General features: G+C 37.0%; 1 protein-coding gene across 6 annotated transcripts in view; it reads left to right on the plus strand.

Moving 5' to 3' along the window:
* The window catches only part of oxr1a (oxidation resistance 1a), a 180,453-nt gene that overhangs the window by 112,069 nt on the left and 49,120 nt on the right, over positions 1 to 19,264 (plus strand). For all 6 annotated transcript variants that reach the window (XM_048154020.1, XM_048154021.1, XM_048154019.1 and 3 more), the window contains one exon: positions 10,700 to 10,782. In XM_048154020.1, coding sequence (XP_048009977.1) covers positions 10,700 to 10,782 — 83 coding nt within the window. The remainder of the gene's footprint in view (positions 1 to 10,699; positions 10,783 to 19,264) is intronic.

Here is a 19,264-nt window from a genome sequence, read left to right on the forward strand (position 1 = left end):
CGTTCGAAGTGCTGTCAAACACTCCTCCTCCTCCCCCTCCGTGCTTCCTGAAACAGTCATGAACGCGCATTTAAAATCATTCTTGTCGTTTATTGGCTGGAGCATGTTTATGATGTTTTGTGGTCCAGGCTGCACCAGTTTGTTTTTGTTGCCGTTTTCGCAGCTTGTGGCGACTACAGAGACCGCGTTTTTTACAGTGTGTCCAGGAGACAGGCAGCTAGCGGATAGTGAGGAGATGTTTGCTGTATGTGACAAAAAATGTTTTGGCCTAAAAACATGTGACATCGCTTAGAGCACCTTTAAATAATTAAATGTATATACATTCTGTATCAATTTATTTTTTATTTTATATTTGTATGCTGGATTCAAAATGAATTTGGCTTAGAAATAATGCACCCACAGTCTGAGGGCCCTATCATACACCCGGCGCAATGCAGTACCATGCGCGATGCAAGTGTTTTTTTGCTAGTTTCAGCCCGACACAGTTATCATTTTCACATCCTGCTCCACGTTGTTTAAATAGCAAATTAATTTGTGCCTATTTATAGGCGTACTGGTCTGAAAACGAGGTGTTTTCAGGCGCATTGATGGCGCGTTACTATTTTGAGGCAACTGAAATAGACTGCGCCATTGACCAACTGAAACCTGGTCTAAAGTCAATGGCACAATATTTGTTTTGTTATTTAAAGAGCACGTTAATAATATGCGCTTATACGCGTGTGCACAACGCGACATTAGATTCTGATTGGTTTATTGCACGTTACGGCCAAAACACACCCATTACTCATTAAGAGACTAGGTACAACCCTTTTAGCCCATGCTCCAAGCTCGTTGTAGTCCCTATACCAGCCGTTTGTTGTAGTCCTTAAAAAATGATTTCTGTAAAAAGAAAATATCTCCCTTTGCAATGAACTTTGTGTGTTGTAACTTATGCTCAAACAGCAAAATTACACACTTACTAAAGTTAAAAAAGTAAAATCATAATCAAGGACCCCTTTAACACTAACAGTGGTTATTTACATATACTGTAGAAGTCTTAAAATAAATTAAATATGGTCATAAAAAACTAAATTATGACTTTATTCTCCAAAAACAACCCCTGAAAGTACTGAATAAATCCACTAATGGTAAGAAAATAATAAATTTTTTCAGTGATGGAATGAAAAGCTTGTCAAGTGTGTGTCAACTTTACCTCACAGTCATGAGAAAGTGTTGTCTCTGTTGCACATAGTGATTGCACAAAAGATTCTTTTCCTGTTTAACGTTTGATATAGATATTATCATTAGCATTAGACCGAAATCAGATTAGTCTAATCCTGTGATTATATTACACAATGTGTGTTTAGATGCCACTGTTTTGGACACTCTTTAATAACATGTTGCTTTTACATGCACTAAGAAATGAGCTTCATGGGGCGTCTAAGCATTACTGTGAAAAAAGAATGAGAACTTGAGACTGACAGTCATATGAGCAACAGCATTAAACATCATGCTAATTCATTACATGCATGTACTTTACAATCAGAAATGCGTGTTATATAGCTCATAATAGGCTGGACAGTGTGATGGAGTCGACATAGTTTCTAGAATCTGTGTTCATCGTCTGCAGCGAACGCCGTCACACGATTGTATTTATTTATATATTTATGTTTTTTTGTCTCTTTATCGGTAAAGATGTTTTGTTTAGTACAGGTCTCTGTTAACGTATAAGGAATATCACTCAGAAATAAAAATACTGCCATTATTTACTCACCCTCCTGTCCTTCCAAAGTGCTTTTTTGTTTTCTCCTTTTGTGTTTGGAAAAAGTAACTGCATACATTTGGAATGACAGTGACTAAATAATAGAATGTAGAATGCTAATTTTTGGGTGAACTATCCTTTTAAGACTGATGTTGGAATAGTGAATCAGATTGTTTGCTCATTGTTGTTAAAATAACACAGTTTTGCACAGCAAATGACAAAGCCTCCCCACAGCTATAGTCATCTCATTCCAGCACTTTGTGTGTGTGTGTGTGTGTGTGTGTATGTGTGTGTGTGTGTACCACCTGCTTATTATGATGGGGCACTTGTTTCCAGCACCATTCTGAGCAGTAAATGAGAGCGGTCTAAGAATAACATCCGCCGGGCCATTGCAGCTGCTGCTAACACAAGCCTGGTTGTTTTCTCTGTCACGCTGAAGTTGGTCGCATGCGTTCTGCGTCCTTGTGTGACAACAACACTCAAATAAAGAACACACAACAAATACATAAAAATGGACATTTAATTTAACCGTGCTGTTTGCTAGCTATTATTATTTTGCTCATATTTAGGGTTACGAATCTCTAACTCTGTATATTAAACGTTGGTAACTCAGCATGCATTGTTTGATACTTCACAGACATGAATGATATGTCAAATCATGCAGCGTGAAAGATGCTTAGGACAGTTGATGGTATTGGCATAAATAAATGGGTCATTGACGAATAAGGTTTTTAAAAGTGTCAAAAATATAATGGAGATATAATTCATTTTGAAGTTTTATTAAGTGTTAACAACGAGATTATGTGGTTTTTATAATCATTTAACACTGCTTTTGTCATTTATTACAAGATGGACAAAATTTGTCACCAATAAAAAGTCATTCGGTTTAACCAGAATTTTGGTTTTACTGAATGACACTTTTGGTTATATCGAATGACGATATTTTCAAACAGTGCTAACAGGCTAACTAGCTAGTTAGCATATTGTGATTCTATCCTAAGGCCTTCTGTTACATGTACAAACATCAGTCCTAGGTAGTGTTGTCACGGTACCAAAATTCCAGTAGTCGGTACCGATACCATGAAAATGTTACGGTTCTCGGTACCAATTTCGGTACCACAGCAAAATCTATTGGAACTATTTTACTATTTTATATAGCCTATTTTAAAAACATTAAATATGTGTGTATATTGTGTGTGTATATATAGGCTACCTCAAATAAATACATTTTGGAAAAAGAAAAAAAAATGCTCAAACATCCATTGTGTACTGTTGAAAAAACCAGCATATGCTGGTAAGGTAGGTTTTGAAGCTGTATGCTGGTCAAATGCTGGTCCTAAACTGGTCCTACTGGTCCATGCTAGTCCTAAGCTGGTCCTGGACCAGCATAAACCAGCTCAAACCACCATACCAGCTTCAAAACCTACTTTACCAGCATATGCTCGTTTTTTCAAAAGGGTAACAGACGTGCGTGTTTATTTTAGCTATTCCGTCAGAGAAACAACACACTACAGCCTGTAAAACTATGAAATAAACATCGGTAAATAATGGTAACCTAAATAATAAGAAAGTTAAATATTATTTCAAAAAGCATTTGTTTTTTATTTCCACACAAAGACGCGTCATATAGCCAAAGTCCCGTTATTACTTTGATATAGCCGCTTTGCGCTTTGAGAGGGATGTGGGACACGAGCAGGAAAGAGACCATTTCTCTTTAATAATATCTTCACGTTATCTCCTGATGTTACAAACAACGGACACTTGTTGTAAAAGGTGTGAAGAGCGAGTTTTATCCTCCGCAGGAGCAAGACATTCAGGCTACGTTTGATTTTGCGCTGCCAGAGAAAACGAAAGTAAAAATCACTGGTGTGTGAAACGCGCTATACAAATAAACTTGACGCGCCTTATAAAGTCTAATAACAAGCACAAACTCTGTTAAATAGAAACTGACGTGCAAGCAAAAAGGTTTCTGTCCTACGGTGTTTTTTCTAGAATGCGAATAGCCGAATAGGCCTAAATGCGAACGAAAGAAACGTTTATAATCCGCTGCGTGAATGAAGATTTGGGAAAAGAAACAGATTCCATGTTCAGTGGAATAACTAATGGAATATTGTTAAATTCTCTGCTAATCAGGTGACCAGATCGCGATTCGGAAAACAGACGAAGCTTAAATGTATGGACTCATGTACCTCTCTCATTCGGCATTAACCAATATGTTTCCATGGCTGCGAAGTCACATTTAATTGCTAACCTATTATTTCTTTTGTAAACAAAGCTTTGTGCTTCACTCGTGTCATATTCACGTAAATACTGCCACAGTCCTATCAGTGGGTACCGAATATACCTAGATTCTGGGTACTACCGGTACTACAGAAATGCGGGTATCGTCACATTTTCAAAATTTCAGTACCGACTTGGTACCGAAGTACCGGTACTTTTGACAACACTAGTCCTAGGTATAAGCTATTATGTTTATATGACACAAACATCACTGCTAACTGATCCTCAAGATTGGGTTAATGTTTGTATAACAGCTGCGGGCCATTAGAGCTACTTTGTTTGAGAGCTTTTATTGCTTAACATCATAAGACTGAGGTACTTGTGTGTGCTTTGTTTAATGATGTACATTTAGTATTACATTTAGAGACAAAATAAGGAAAATGTTACAAATGTATCTGATGAATAATATTACTTCCTTTTTTCCACTGAAAGGAAAAAAGAGAACAGCATGTGGCCTTGTCCTATATTTCCCACCTGTGTTATGTGACCATTGAATACTACTTCTCATTAGCAGTGGCCTTTATATTTAGAGCACAAAATGCTAGACATTGAGCCACAGTAATGGCTGTTCCAAATAGGGATGCTCATAATTAACTGGTTAACTAACAGAAAGAATTCTGACCAAAGTTTTTTCTTTCGCTGAAGTTTTTTCTTTCGCTCTGTTAATCTGTTAATTATTTAAGTGACACTCTGCCCGACCAAAAAATGGAAATAAATGTTGTGATGTTATTTCCATCAAGAGGTGCATAAATTTTTGATCAAGATCGTATGTTGACAATGCAAGAGGTGAGCACTCTGTAAAGTCTCCTCCAGCACATCCCAAAGACTTTTAATAAATTTAAGGTCTGGATTCAGAGGTGCCAATTCATATGTGAAAATGATGCTTCATGCTCCCTCCCAACCATTCTTTCACAATTTGAGCCTGATTAATCTTGGCTTTGTCATCCTGGAATATGGCTATGATACGTCTTCCTCCATGGTTACTCCACACTCCATCAATTAGGTTTAAAGGTGCCATCGAATTGAAAATTGAATTTACCTCGGCATAGTTGAATAACAAGAGTTCACATGGAAATGACATACAGTGAGTCTCAAACTCCATTGTTTCCTCCTTCTTATATAAATCTAATTTGTTTAAAAGACCTCCGAAGAACAGGCGAATCTCAACATAACACCGACTGTTACGTAACAGTCGGGATCATTAATATGTACGCCCCCAATATTTGCATATGCCAGCTCATGTTCAAGGCATTACACAAGGGCAGGCAGTGGATGTGCACAGCTGAATCATCAGACTAGGTAAGCAAGCAAGGACAACAGCGAAAAATGGCAGATGGAGCAATAATAACTGACATGATTACATGATATTTTTAGTGATATTTGTAAACTGTCTTTCTAAATGTTTCGTTAGCATGTTGCTAATGTACTGTTAAATGTGGTTAAAGTTACCATTGTTTCTTATTATATTCACGTAGACAAGAGCCGTCGTTATTTTCATTATTAAACACTTGCAGTCTGTATAATTCATAAACACAACTTCATTCTTTATATATATCTCTCCAACAGTGTAGCATTAGCCGTTAGCCACGGATCACAGCCTCAAATTCATTCAGAATCAAATGTAAACATCCAAATAAATACAATACTCACATAATCTGACGCATGCATGCAGTATGCATGACGAACACTTTGTAAAGATCCATTTTGAGGGTTATATTAGCTGTGTAAACTTTGTTTATGCACTGTTTAAGGCAAGCGCGAGCTCCAGGGGCAGAGAGCGCGCGTTTTAAAGGGGCCGCAACCTGAATCGGCGCATTTCTAATTATGCCCCAAAATAGGCAGTTAAAAAAATTAATTTAAAAAAATCTATGGGGTATTTTGAGCTGAAACTTCACAGACACATTCAGGGGACATCTTAGACTTATATTACATCTTTTAAAAAAACATTCGATGGCACCTTTAAAAGAACTGCTCCCGAACATAACATGCTCGAAACATAATAATCACAGCAAAAATGATCCAGTCAGAGACTTTTAAGTATTTGCCTATTTAAATCCAAACAGCAACTTTTTTTAAGCTGGGCAGTGTATATTTTGTGTATTTATTCCTTTTTCTGTGTTCACAGAAGCGCTGCAGGTGCGTGATGTGACGATATGTGAATCCTTATGTTCTGTTGTTTATGCTGTTATTTGTGTATGTAAAACTAAACCCCGTTTGTTATTTTTAATGGGTCACAGACACTTATCCGTTCTAAATTAATTAAATTCTAATTTAACATAATCGTCTCAGTTAACGGTTAATGATCGGTTAACAAGCTTCGGTTATCGGTTTTGGAAAAAAACAAAATTAATATCCTCGTTCCAAAACATAGTGAACTGTCTACATAGGCAGCATTATAAGACATCATAGATCCAAAGGCTGTTCCAAAAGTGCTATTTAATTGCTGCTGCCTAATTAGAGTGTTCCAAATCAGTGACACATAAGGTTTCATTTGAGCTAGGATGCTGCAGACAGCAATGCAGCTAACTAGGTTTTGGAACAGACTCAGTGTGTCATGTGCACTGAGAACAAATGAACATTTATTCAAGAGATTTGTCACATTTTGTTGATAGAGAGCAGCTCTGGATGGACACTGGCTGCACACAGAATGTTCCAGAACCGCAGAGACGATGGATTTGGTGTCTCTCAGACACACATTGGGCTCTTTGTTTTGTTTTCGATGTGGCAGCTCTTATCTCAGCGTGTGAAAAGCCTGTTTCAGGCGACACACACACGTGAGGGTTCAATTCCATACAATTTTGCCGCTTTTCATGGAACTTATCTCTGCTGTGTGTTTGCTCACTGAGTCTCTGACTCATGCCTCGATCAATGTTGTTGTTCTGGAATACATAGCATCTTTTTGCTATTTACTATTAGGAGGTATAGTAAATATTTTAATTTTAATTAAAACCCCAAATCCTCTGTTAATAATGTCAGTTGAGTCCTCAAATCTAAAATGAATATTTTAGATTTAAATGAACATGTTTTGTTTTTATACGAGGGAATCAGAGCATTATCCTTTGAAACAGCTTAGATTTTTCTATGAAAAAAAAAAAAAAAAAAAATATATATATATATATATATATATATATATATATATAATATATATATATATATATATAAATATAAATATATATATATATATATATATATATATATATATATATATATATATATATATATATATATATATATAATTTTTTTTTTTTTTTTTTTTTTTTTTTTTTTTTTTTGCCCATGCAAAACTCATTACCATGATTTTACAGTTTTGTGGATGGTTGCTATTGTGTTCTTAGTGTTTTTAGCATGTAACTATGCATTTTCTATGGTATTCTTAGTGGTTGCTAAGTAGATAGGTGCTGTCTCAAGTCAAAACAGCCCACCCCACCCCAAGTCTCTATGATTATCATATTTTGTCAGTTTTTTTTTCATTTTGTATTATGTATGTATAAATGTTGTGTGATGTTATTTCCATTAGAGGTGCATCAGTTTTTGGTCAAGATCGTATGTTGACAATGCAAGAGGTGAGCACTCTGTAAAGTCTCCTCCAGCACATCCTGAAGACTTTCACTGAGGTTAAGGTCTGGACTCAGAGGTGCCAATTCATATGTGAAAATGATTCTTCATGCTCCCTCCCAACCATACTTTCACAATTTGAGCCTGATGAATTTTGACATTGTCATCCTAGAATATGGCCACGATACATCTTCTTACATGGTTAAGAAATGAAAAGCTACACACTCCATCAATTAGGTTTAAAAGTACTGTTGCCAAACATATAATATGCTAGAAACATAATAATCAATAATGATCCAGTCATAGACTCTTAAATATTTGCCTATTTAAATTCCAATTTAAATAGGCAAATACTATTTAAATGTACATTTGGCCAGGCATATTCTTACCTATAAACTAATTAAATATATATGTACAAAACGAAATTTTATTTTATTTATTATTATTATTTTAATAAAAGGAAGAACCCTTCAGTTATGTTCTGCCCAGATTTCCTGATTCATTTTAAAATGTCAACAAAGGAAAGAAAATAGCTGTCAGTTCCCATCCCATCCCAAATTCCTAAGCCTAATAAGAGCAATAATAATAATAGTACTTTTTGCTGTATAGTAGTTTTGTCTTTGCATGTGGGAATTTCAAAATAAATTTTGAAACAGTTTAGATCAACTTTATAAATATTATGACAATGTGTTTCTGAGTAATAAAACTCTATTTTAAAAGCCCTCAGGGACATATAGTGTAAATAAAGAGAGATCAGCCACTGTCGCTGTTTGTCAGGTTATACTCTCAAACAGAGGCGTGAAAGCGCTGGATAAAAGATCAGCCTTCGGATCGGCACTTGCGCTGGCCTGGTTTCTTTCGCTGCCGTCTCTTTGGTGTGAGTACAGAAATAGCAGGAACGACTATGACTCATGACTGCACAGCCGAGCGTCTCTCTGTCACACTGTCACAAGTGCAGAACCTGTTAGACGACGGATTCTGGAGTTAATGTGGAGACAGCCTGACCGCCTAAAGCAAAGTGAACATGCTGGGGACTTGCTAACATTGCTGCATGATAACTTTGAAAATTACACATGCACGCAGAAACGCATACACCCATGAGACTACATACTTACACATTAGCTGGAGGAGGAATGACATGTTTCATAGTCTCAACATTAGCTATTTTTTTAAGTAATATATGTATTTGATTATATATGTGTGTGTGTTAGTGCTGTCAATAAATTGCAAAAAAAAAAAAAAAAAAACACAATTGCACTTTTTTTCTGTAATTAATCATGATTAATTGCGATTAAAACCTTTGGAGTTTTTAATATTTTTATATTGTAATAATTTCACAATTACTCTGCAAATTAATGTAAAAACAACTTAATGGTGCCCTAGAATCAAAAATTGAATTTACCTTGGCATAGTTGAATAACAAGAGTTCAGTACATGGACATGACATACAGTGAGTCTCAAACACCATTGTTTCCTCCTCCTTGTGTAAATCTCATTTGTTTAAAAGACCTCCAAAGAACAGGCGAATCTCAACATAACACCGACTGTTACGTAACAGTCGGGATCATTAATATGTATGCTCCCAATATTTGCATATGTCAGCCCATGTTCAAGGCATTACACAAGGGCAGCCAGTATTAACGTCTGGATCTGTGCACAGCTGAATCATCAGACTAGGTAAGCAAGCAAGAACAACAGCGAAAAATGGCAGATGGAGCAATAATAACTGACATGATCCATGATTACATGATATTTTTAGTGATATTTGTAAATTGTCTTTCTAAATATTTCGTTAGCATGTTGCTAATGTACTGTTAAATGTGGTTAAATTTACCATCGTTTATTACTGTATTCACGGAGACAAGAGCCGTCACTATTTTCATTTTTAAACACTTGCAGTCTGTATAATGCATAAACACAACTTCATTCTTTATAAATCTCTCCAACATTGTGTAATGTTAGCTTTAGCCACGAAGCACAGCCTCAAACTCGTTCAGAATCAAATGTAAACATCCAAATAAATACTGTACTCACATGATCCGACGCATGCATCCAGTATGCATCCAGTACGCAGCCTGAATCGGTGTATAGTTAATGATGAAAAATCTATGGGGTATTTTGAGCTGAAACTTCACAAACACATTCAGGGGACACCTTAGACTTATATTACATCTTGTAAAAACTGGTTCTAGGGCACCTTTAAAGACAGTTTATTTTAAATAATTGTTTAATGGCATCTTTTTATGAATGAAGGCCAGTATCACTGATACTAATACTGGTACTGATGTATCAAATGGCACTTTTCCACTGCGTGGAACAGCTTGGCTCGGTTCGACATGGCTCGCTTACATTCAGTTTGCTTTTCCACTGCAATTTAGTACCGCTTCAAAGTGGTTGGGATTAGAGACTGATCGTTATAGTTGCGCCGCCTTTACTGCCGTGGATACGCTCTTTGGCTACCAACGAGTCTGCACCTTGCCTACTGAACATGATACATTACAGCCATTTCTTTTTTCAAGTTGTGTATGATGGTTGTTTAAAGCAAGTCGTTTAAAAAAAAAAAAAAAACTATTCCTCTAAAAGTTCTGGAAATCAAAATGAAGCATATTTGTAGAGTGTGCAATTTGAAATCCCAGATTAACTAATGCCAGTATTGAATTGAATTCAATCAGTGCCAATACGTAACATAGCTCTATTAGGTTTACATAAGCATTAAAATTCACTTCAAAGATGCACAGAATCACAGAACGAAACAAATGTGATATTGTCAGGTGGCAGCACTACATCTCTCTTTCTCTTTCTCTCTCTCATAGAGGTCAGGGTGGTCTCTGTCTGTTACGGTGTTTGCAGCAGCGGGAGGCATTGCAAGGTGAAGACACATCGCCTGTCATTGTGCTGAGCGAGAAAGAAAGAGAGAGAGACAGTGGGGAAAGGAGGGAGGTAGACAGGGAGTCGAGAGAGAGAGAGAGAGAAGCTGCGTTCTCTGCCTCACCGAAATCGCTCGTTCACACTCGCTGTTGACGGATGAGCCGTCGGTCGAGGCTGAGAGCTCGGCAGCTTGTGTCAAGCTGAGGGGAGAGCGGAACATGAACATAATGAGAACCTTCCCTCGCTTGCTTTCAGATACCGGGCAGAAGAAGACACCGGAGAAGAAGGATGGAAGGCGGATGTCGTTCCAGAGACCGAAGGGCACCATCGAGTATTCTGTAAGTGAGAACATCAACCCCTTTCCTCGTTATTTCTGTGCATGTGCTTTGTGTTTTGTAGGGTCATAGCTTGCAGATCTCGTCCCGGCTCTGTTTACTCTGAGGATTTTTCCACATGTACCTGTGAGATTACTGTGAGAGTTTGCACGAGGTCCACAGGGATGATTTGAGACCGAGCGTGTTTTCCTCAGCATTTAGTGAGGAGCAGATGCATGAAGCCGTGCGAATGTTTACATCAGCCTGTTTATTTTCACCGGTCTGCATGCGAATGTCCTCTACGCTTATCAACATGCATTCCAGCAGAGTATTGTTGAATGACCTTCCTTTCTGCGTTTGCATTTCTATTGATTTGGCGTGTGTGTGCTGATTGTGAGAGAGACTGTGTGAGCTTCGATTGTCTATCTTAACAGCTTGTTGTGTTCTTGAAATGACCCTCAAATTCCAGCTGCGGGCAGAACGCTTTTCATCTCTCTCCCTAGTAACAGAGGAGCGTGTGGGTTGAGCCAAGCTCTGGAGTTCTGCCTGGAAGTGCAGAGACAGAGGAGAGGAAACTGCTGGCGGCTAGAGCTGTCATTTAGCCAGAAGATTGGAATCGTATCCCTTTTCCACCAAAAATGGTGCTGGTGCTGGTGCTCAGCCAGGGAGTCTATCAGAAACGGCCCACATTTCCACTGGCTTAGACAAACTGACTAGATTATTGTCTTTGTTTATAAGTCTACAAGTTTTGAAAACATATTTTAGCATCCAAAGTAAGGCAGTTTTTGAACATAATTATGTGTCTGCATTGTGTGAACACAACCATCCTATCGTGGTAAAAATCCATCCACTCCATTTGTTATTTTCCCCATAAATCCGAAAGAGTGTCTAAAAATGAGCCATTCGGGAATGTGATCCAGTGTGACATGGGAACAGGCCCCGCCCATGACTGGCACAGAATCTGCACTATTAGCTTAGCTCCTCCTCTAAGTGAGCTGTACACAGTCTGCCGTGTTTATCTCAAGTAAGAAATTCAAGTAATGAATGTATTCTTATTAAAGGATTAGAAAATTAGCCCAAGCTTTACTCACCCTCAAGCCATCCTAGGTGTATACGACTTCCTTCTTTTTGATGAACACAGTCAGAGATATTTAATAAATATCCTGACGTGAGCTTCAGGGGTCAGGAGTATGAGCTGAAGAAATCCACATCCATCCATCATAAACGTATCCCACACGGCTCCAGGGGGTTAATAAAGGTCTTCTGAAGCAAAGCGTTTATGTATAAAAATATCCATATTTAACAAGTTATGAAGTAAAATATCTAGCTTCCACCAGACCGCCTTCTGTATTGAAGTTACGAAAAAATGTAAACTGGCGTCGTGCCAGTTACACTTTTTTCATAAGTTGAATAGGGAAGGCGTGGGACGTAGCGTAAGCTTTTTGAACTGCAAGAGTTTTACACTTTCTTCATACGTTGAATACAGAAGGCAGTCTGGCGGAAGCTAGATATTGTACTTCATAACTTGTTAAATTAAACTTGTTTTTGACATAACCTTGTATTTGACAGCTTAAGTAATAAGATGTTAAAGAGAACTTAGTTTAATACTCACAGGACGCGCCGTCTTGACAGACGGCTTACTGTGCGCGTGCTTTGGATGTGTTCATTTAGAAAACCATAGAGATTTAAATTAATATGGCTTTAAAACGCATGCAAATATTAACATTCATGATGACAAAGAACCGTCAAACTGTCAAATGTCATGTGATCACAATTGAGATGATGATCAAAACCAAACAGATGTTTTGTTAGTTTTTGGCAGTATCCCACCTTTTTGATTTTGTGAGTTGCTTTTAATGCAACAAACATTTACAACAAATAATAATTATTCTGAGCAATTCGTGTACATATATGAAATTTAAATGTTATGAATTAGTTTTAGATTGACTCGTCAGGCACCGGCATCCTATGAGTGGAATATGGGCATCAGATTCAGTTCAGAACTGGCATCAGGCAGCCGTGGAATCAGATGCTGGTGTTGTTGACGTGCTCTGCTCATCAGAGACAGCGTTGCTGCTGCTGTCACGGTTCTGTTTCCAGACGGTTCTGCTCTCCCCTCGGATCTGGGCAGGTGTCTGACACCCGTCTCCCCCCACACACAAACTGAAGATCTGTCTCTGTCGGCCAAAAGTGATTGACAGGGCTTTTGTTTTCCTCCGCAGAGCGTGAAAAGTGTGCAAGACGACTGCGGGGCATTTGTCACAGGGCATAAACAGCGTGTCATGAGGCTGTTTGTGGTTGTTGGTGGGGGTTAACATGCCCATACTATAAACGTCAGCGGGGTCTAGTGTTGTTTTGAACCTGATTGACTCTCATTGTATGGAGAAAATTATTTGTAAGTAATGACATTTACAATTTTCATTTTTGGGTGAACTATCCCTGTCAGATTTTCAGAGAAACTGTCTCCGTAATTGTTGCCTCTGGCCACAGGTGAATGTCTGCATTGCTGTTTTCTCAAGAAGCAGTCTTGACCTCAAGAGGGTTTGAAGGAGAGCTAAACTATTGTGGCCCATCTGCTCAGTCACTAATAGCACTCCGCAGGTCAGTGGGCTCTGACTATTGGCTGGTCTGTGGCCAATTAAATCAGTTGCAAAGGAAAGGGCAAGAGAGATTGAGATCTCATCGGAAAGAAACACTGTGGATTCATCATTCACTTTAATGCTTCTGAATCTGTTGATTCCTACATTAGTCTGATTCGGCTAGAGCAGTTGTAGCTGCACTGAAGTCGTGTAGTTAGTGATTAAAGCTTATAGACTCATTATGTATGATGCAGACTGTGCACAGAATCAATTGACATTCTGTGCATATTTATAATTGCATTGATTTGTATTCAGCAACAGCAAATCACAACAATCACCTTTAAAAATACATTTCTGACTATATATGAAGCTCATTTGGAATTTTATCACATGTTTGAACTGATTTAAATACTTTTAGGGTGAGTGTGAAGAGCTTCATGCTGTGAGTGTGTGTGACCAGGCTCACCATTTGCCCCTTGACCTCCTGCTGACATCTTCCAAAACAGGCTGTTGGAATATTAAAGACACCTTGAGATGGTACAAAAGTACTGTGGAGGAACAATAGTTTCAGATGGTACTTTTTATATTTACCAAAGTACTGAATGATTATCATATCATGTACTATGGTTTTTACAAGGTTCTTCAAAGAATACTATAGTATTACCATGTCTAAAGCATGGATGATATTTTCATGGTGTTTTTTTGTTGTTGTTGTTGTTGTTGTTTTTTGTAAGCGCTTGTACGTTCTGTGAAAAAGAGAACGTCAACGTCTTGCCAAGACTGCTGAGCTAAAATTACTTCTTTAAGTGATCATAGACGCAGTTAGCCAACGTGTGCCATGAGGGTAGTAATGACAGCATCACTATGGCAACTCTCATGCCACGGCAGCCGTGATGTCCCACGCAGTATGGAGCTCGTCTGATTTGACATTCTGCTTGATTGCACCGTTTGCTGGAATGTCTTTTCCAGTTTGATGAGCTGTGTGTTCTGTGAATCTCACAAAACCACTCAAGAAAAATCCCAAAAATCTAGTAATGTCTAGTAAAAAATCTGTCTTTATGTTGTTCCTGTATTTTTCATAATGAAAACAAAGCTTATTTTAGGACCAATACAAATGTTTTGCAATGTAACATTATTTTTATGACAATTATCATTACTGAAATGCAAATGAAAGAAGATTAATATATAATTTAAATTGTATAGAATTTGTACATCATATTTATTTATTTATTTATTTTTTATATTCTATGGACTGGAAATGTGACCTTAATTGCCATGAAAATAATGCCCAATGCAAAAAATCCTTTATACAAATATTATAATATAATATTAATGCTGTCAAAATCAGCTTGTTAACGCATGCAATAAAAATGTTCAGTTTAAATATATTTAAAATATTGGATATATTTGGAAAATATTGGAAATATTTCAAATGTACTGTCTTTATGTTGTTTCTACATTAATGTGGAGATTAAATGTGAAATTGTTATAATATAAAAACAGTCCTACCAAAATTTATTCAGACACCTTGAACATTTCATTCATTATTTCAGTATATTCACTATAGTTAAAAAAATGGTAATAAAATATGACAAGATCTCAGAGTTAAACTGTGTCAGAAAAAAATTAATCTTAATTATGTCAGATAAAATTTAAGCAAAACATGGTCAGGTCTGAATAATTTTTGGTCCCAAATTTGTATCAATTTTACTGATAGTTCACTGAAGAATTTTTGGGTATAATATGTCACAGTTTACTTTATTTTGCTATCCTCACTTACATAAATGAACTATTGTGTCCTGCACCAACTAGTAAAAAAAATATTTAAAAAACGTATATCTAGTGTCTGAGTAATTTTTGGTTTGACTGTATATATTAAAAACTTTAATGTTAGGTGCAATTAATCGTCATTAATTACAGAAAAATGTGTGATTAACTTTTTTTCAGTCGATTGACAGCACTATATAATATTAAAAATAAATTAATAATATTGTTATTCTTATTAATAATTATTGATTGATTGATTGATTGATAGGTAGATATATATATATAATGACCTGGAGATGTCACATGTAGCCTGTTTTGGTTTCGTTTTCTCTGTTCCTGTTTTTCTTGCCTGATTTCCTAGTTAGTTTCCTCATGTGTTAATTAGTCTTTCACACCTGTTCGTTATCAAGTCATTAACGTTCCTCTGGTATTTAAGCCCTGTGTTCCCTCAGTTCCTTTTTCAGTGTCGACAATATTTAGTGGATGTGTTTACTATAATCTCCAGCGATCTCCTGTGTTTTAGTTTGTGAATATAGTATAGAATATTCAGTATACTCCTTCATTGTGCACGTCTCTACAGCACCCACGCCTGACAGATGTGACCTTAATTGTCATGAAAATAATTCACAATGCAAAGATTCTTTTAAAATATACTTTTAAAAACACACAAACACACACACATATATGATATGATGGATCCTCGTGACGTTAGCCATATTACAAGATGACAGAATGCAAGGCAAATGTATTTATATTGCACTATTTTGATTCACAGTGGCCATTTAAAGTACTTAATGATTAAAAAAACATAATTCATATAAAATAACATTAATTTACAAATGTAAAAATGTATTGAAAGAAATTAGGAGGGACATAATGCAGTAAAAAAAATCACTAGAACTAAATAATACACACAAATGATGTGTTTTGTGTTTGGACTTGAATATTGCTCCCAGCTGTAGGGTGGTGTAATAGCTAAACACTGTCTCATGATGTTTGGAACCAACCCTAGACATAACTAGTCTTGATCCTAATGACCTAAGAGGTCTTTGACTCTAAATTCAGAATGCATGAGTCACATTTGAAGATGATGTAAAATGTGCCTCTGGCTACAGATTCTATTGCCAAGTTGCTAAACAGTGTATAGTTATGCTGAAGAATTATACTACTTGCCAGAAGAATTATTAACCTTGATAATCGTATGTGTCAGGAACCCAGTGTAACGACTGATGTGTTCTGGTGTGTGTTTTTTTTGCATTTGACTTGCATTTGATCCTCAGAAGGAACCATGTGTGGGAAATGTTGAGTTTGTCTAGACTGTTCTGATGACTCGTACTGCTGCATGTGTCTATTTTTCCAAACAGAAGCGACTGGCAATGGTTGACATCTCCGCTGGCACTGCTCGTGTTGGATATTAAGTGATATTTTTATCCACGGCTGCCTTTAGAAAGAGGACGACAGACCTCAGCGGGACTTCCTGCTATTGAATTAGGAGAGGAGAAAACACGAAGGATAGAGCACGTCTAGACTGTGGAGCAAATCATAAATTCTCCATCTAACAGAGGCATTAGTGTCCGGTGAAGGCAGGTTGTGTTTGCTCTGAAATGAAGCGTCCAGAAGCTACAAATAAATAGCCCACGGAAGAGCCGGTTTCAAATGGCTCTCGCAGGGAATCGATGTTCTGTGCCAGACAGACGGGATGAAAGGTAGCTGCTAGCACAGGGGCACTGGGAATATCGACTACTGACGTTCCCATCTGGAGACAACCAGAAAACGTCTGTGCAAATTCGTGGGGGGCTCTTTCATTCTCAAAGAAAAATAAACTCAGAAGTCTGATTCAGAGTTGAAATGGCATTGGATATGATGCTTTTTTCTGTATGATGTTGGGGAAATCTCTGTGATGACGTAAATAATTTCAATTATAAAGATGCATGTTTGTTTGTTTGTTTGCTTATTTATTAATTTGGCTTGTCTTCTTAGGCTTGCACACATTCTTGCATTCAAGACAAGGATCTTGAGGCATGTTTTTCAAAGTTGAACTACAGGGAGTGCAGAATTATTAGGCAAGTTGATTTTCTGATCATATTTTTTTCCCAAGCACATTTTACCAATTCCAATCCACATCAATCTTAATAACTACTATTAATATTGTTTTTAATCATTTATAAGTGATATATAATTGTTCATGAAGGCTGGAAATGAAAAATGCCTTATATTCAGGTGTGCAGAATTATTAGGCAAGTTTTCTTTTACAGGCAAAATGAGCCAAAAAAGAGATTTAACTCAGACTGAAAAGTCAAAAATTATTAAATACTCATGAGAAGGACGCAATACTAATGCAATACTAGAAATTGCAAAGTTAAAGCATGACCAAGGGACAGCAAAATGCTCATTGGGTCAGCGGGGTCAGACAAAAACAGGTGGAAAAGAAAAGACACGTTAACTGCAAAATAATTAAGAATTATGTGTGAAACCATCAGGAAACCTTTAGTATCCAGCGCCACCATTTTCCAGAACTGCAACCTACCTGGAGTCTCCAGAAGTGCAAGGTCTCAGGATCTCAGAGACTTAGGTTAGCTAAAGAATCCTAAAAAATGACCCGCACTTGATAAGAATCACAAGCTGAAGTGTTATAAAATACATGAAGACTGGGTTTTTATAGGCCTTATAAACAGACAGCTTGAGAGTGACTCCTGAAGGACCAGCACCACATCCTCTTGTACCACTGTTTGAAGAATTTATCTTCCAAAATCTGGCAGTAAGTTTTGGAAGATCATTTTTAGTCCATCTCTGCAAGACAGACATTTCAGGATAAGAGATGGACTAAAAGTGAACTCAAACACCTTACTGCCAGATTCTGGATAAATTCTTCAAACAGTGGTACAAGAGGATGTGGTGCTGGTCCATCAGGAGTCATTCTCAAGCTGTCTGTCTATAAGCCCTATTAAAACCCAGTCTTCATGTATTTTATAACACTTCAGCTTGTGATTCTTATCAAGTGCAGGTCATTTTTTAGGATTCTTTAGCTAACCTAAGTCTCTGAGATCCTAACACCTTGCACTTCTGGAGACTCCAGGTAGGTTGCAGCTCTGGAAAATGGTGGCGCTGGAGACTAAAGGGTTCCTGATGGTTTCACACTTAATTCTTCACCTTAATTCTTAATTATTTTGCAGTTAACATGTGTCTTTTCTTTTCCACCTGTTTTTGTCTGACCCCGCTGACCCAATGAGCATTTTGCTGTCCCTTGGTCATGCTTTAACTTTGCAATTTCTAGTATTGCATTAGTATTGCGTCCTTCTCATGAGTATTTAATAATTTTTGACTTTTCAGTCTGAGTTAAATCTCTTTTTTGGCTCATTTTGCCTGTAAAAGAAAACTTGCCTAATAATTCTGCACACCTGAATATAAGGCATTTTTCATTTCCAGCCTTCATGAACAATTATATATCACTTATAAATGATTAAAAACAATATTAATAGTAGTTATTAAGATTGATGTGGATTGGAATTGGTAAAATGTGCTTGGGAAAAAAATATGATCAGAAAATCAACTTGCCTAATAATTCTGCACTCCCTGTACTTTTAACTTGATGTGGTTTCTCATGCTGCAAGATGCTGACAAAAAAAATGAGGCACATGGTTTCATGTGAAACAAAACATGGTGTACATGATGAAGAAGAGCCAAGTTTTTGTTTATTGGGAAGTGATTACAGGGTTAGTTAACCCAAAAAATGAAAATTCTATGATAATTTACTCTCCCTCAAGTTGATTCAAACCTGTATGAATTTTCTTTTTCTTTGAACACAAATGGAAATGTTTAGCTTCCATACTTTTTCCTGCAGACCAAATTCTATAGTGTGTTGTGTCTCCTTGATCTGATCATCTCACTGTCCTCCTCACATGAGAAACTTCTGATATACTGTAACAAACAGATTGTCTCAGAACTATGTAGAATCATTTACATTAAGATATTATCAGCAATGTAATAGTCATCTGACTGTCCTAAGTTCAGATATTTAGAGGACTATAATCTGGTGATATGTAGAGGAATTTAGTATATCGGTGTCGTGTAGAATTGATCATGCAGCGATAAGTTCCACACAATATGTGCAAAAGGGGAAGAATATGTTCACACCACGCACCACGCATTTCTCTTACTGT

This window comes from Megalobrama amblycephala, linkage group LG13 (assembly GCF_018812025.1).
Source record: "Megalobrama amblycephala isolate DHTTF-2021 linkage group LG13, ASM1881202v1, whole genome shotgun sequence".
Taxonomy (NCBI): Eukaryota; Metazoa; Chordata; class Actinopteri; order Cypriniformes; family Xenocyprididae; genus Megalobrama; species Megalobrama amblycephala.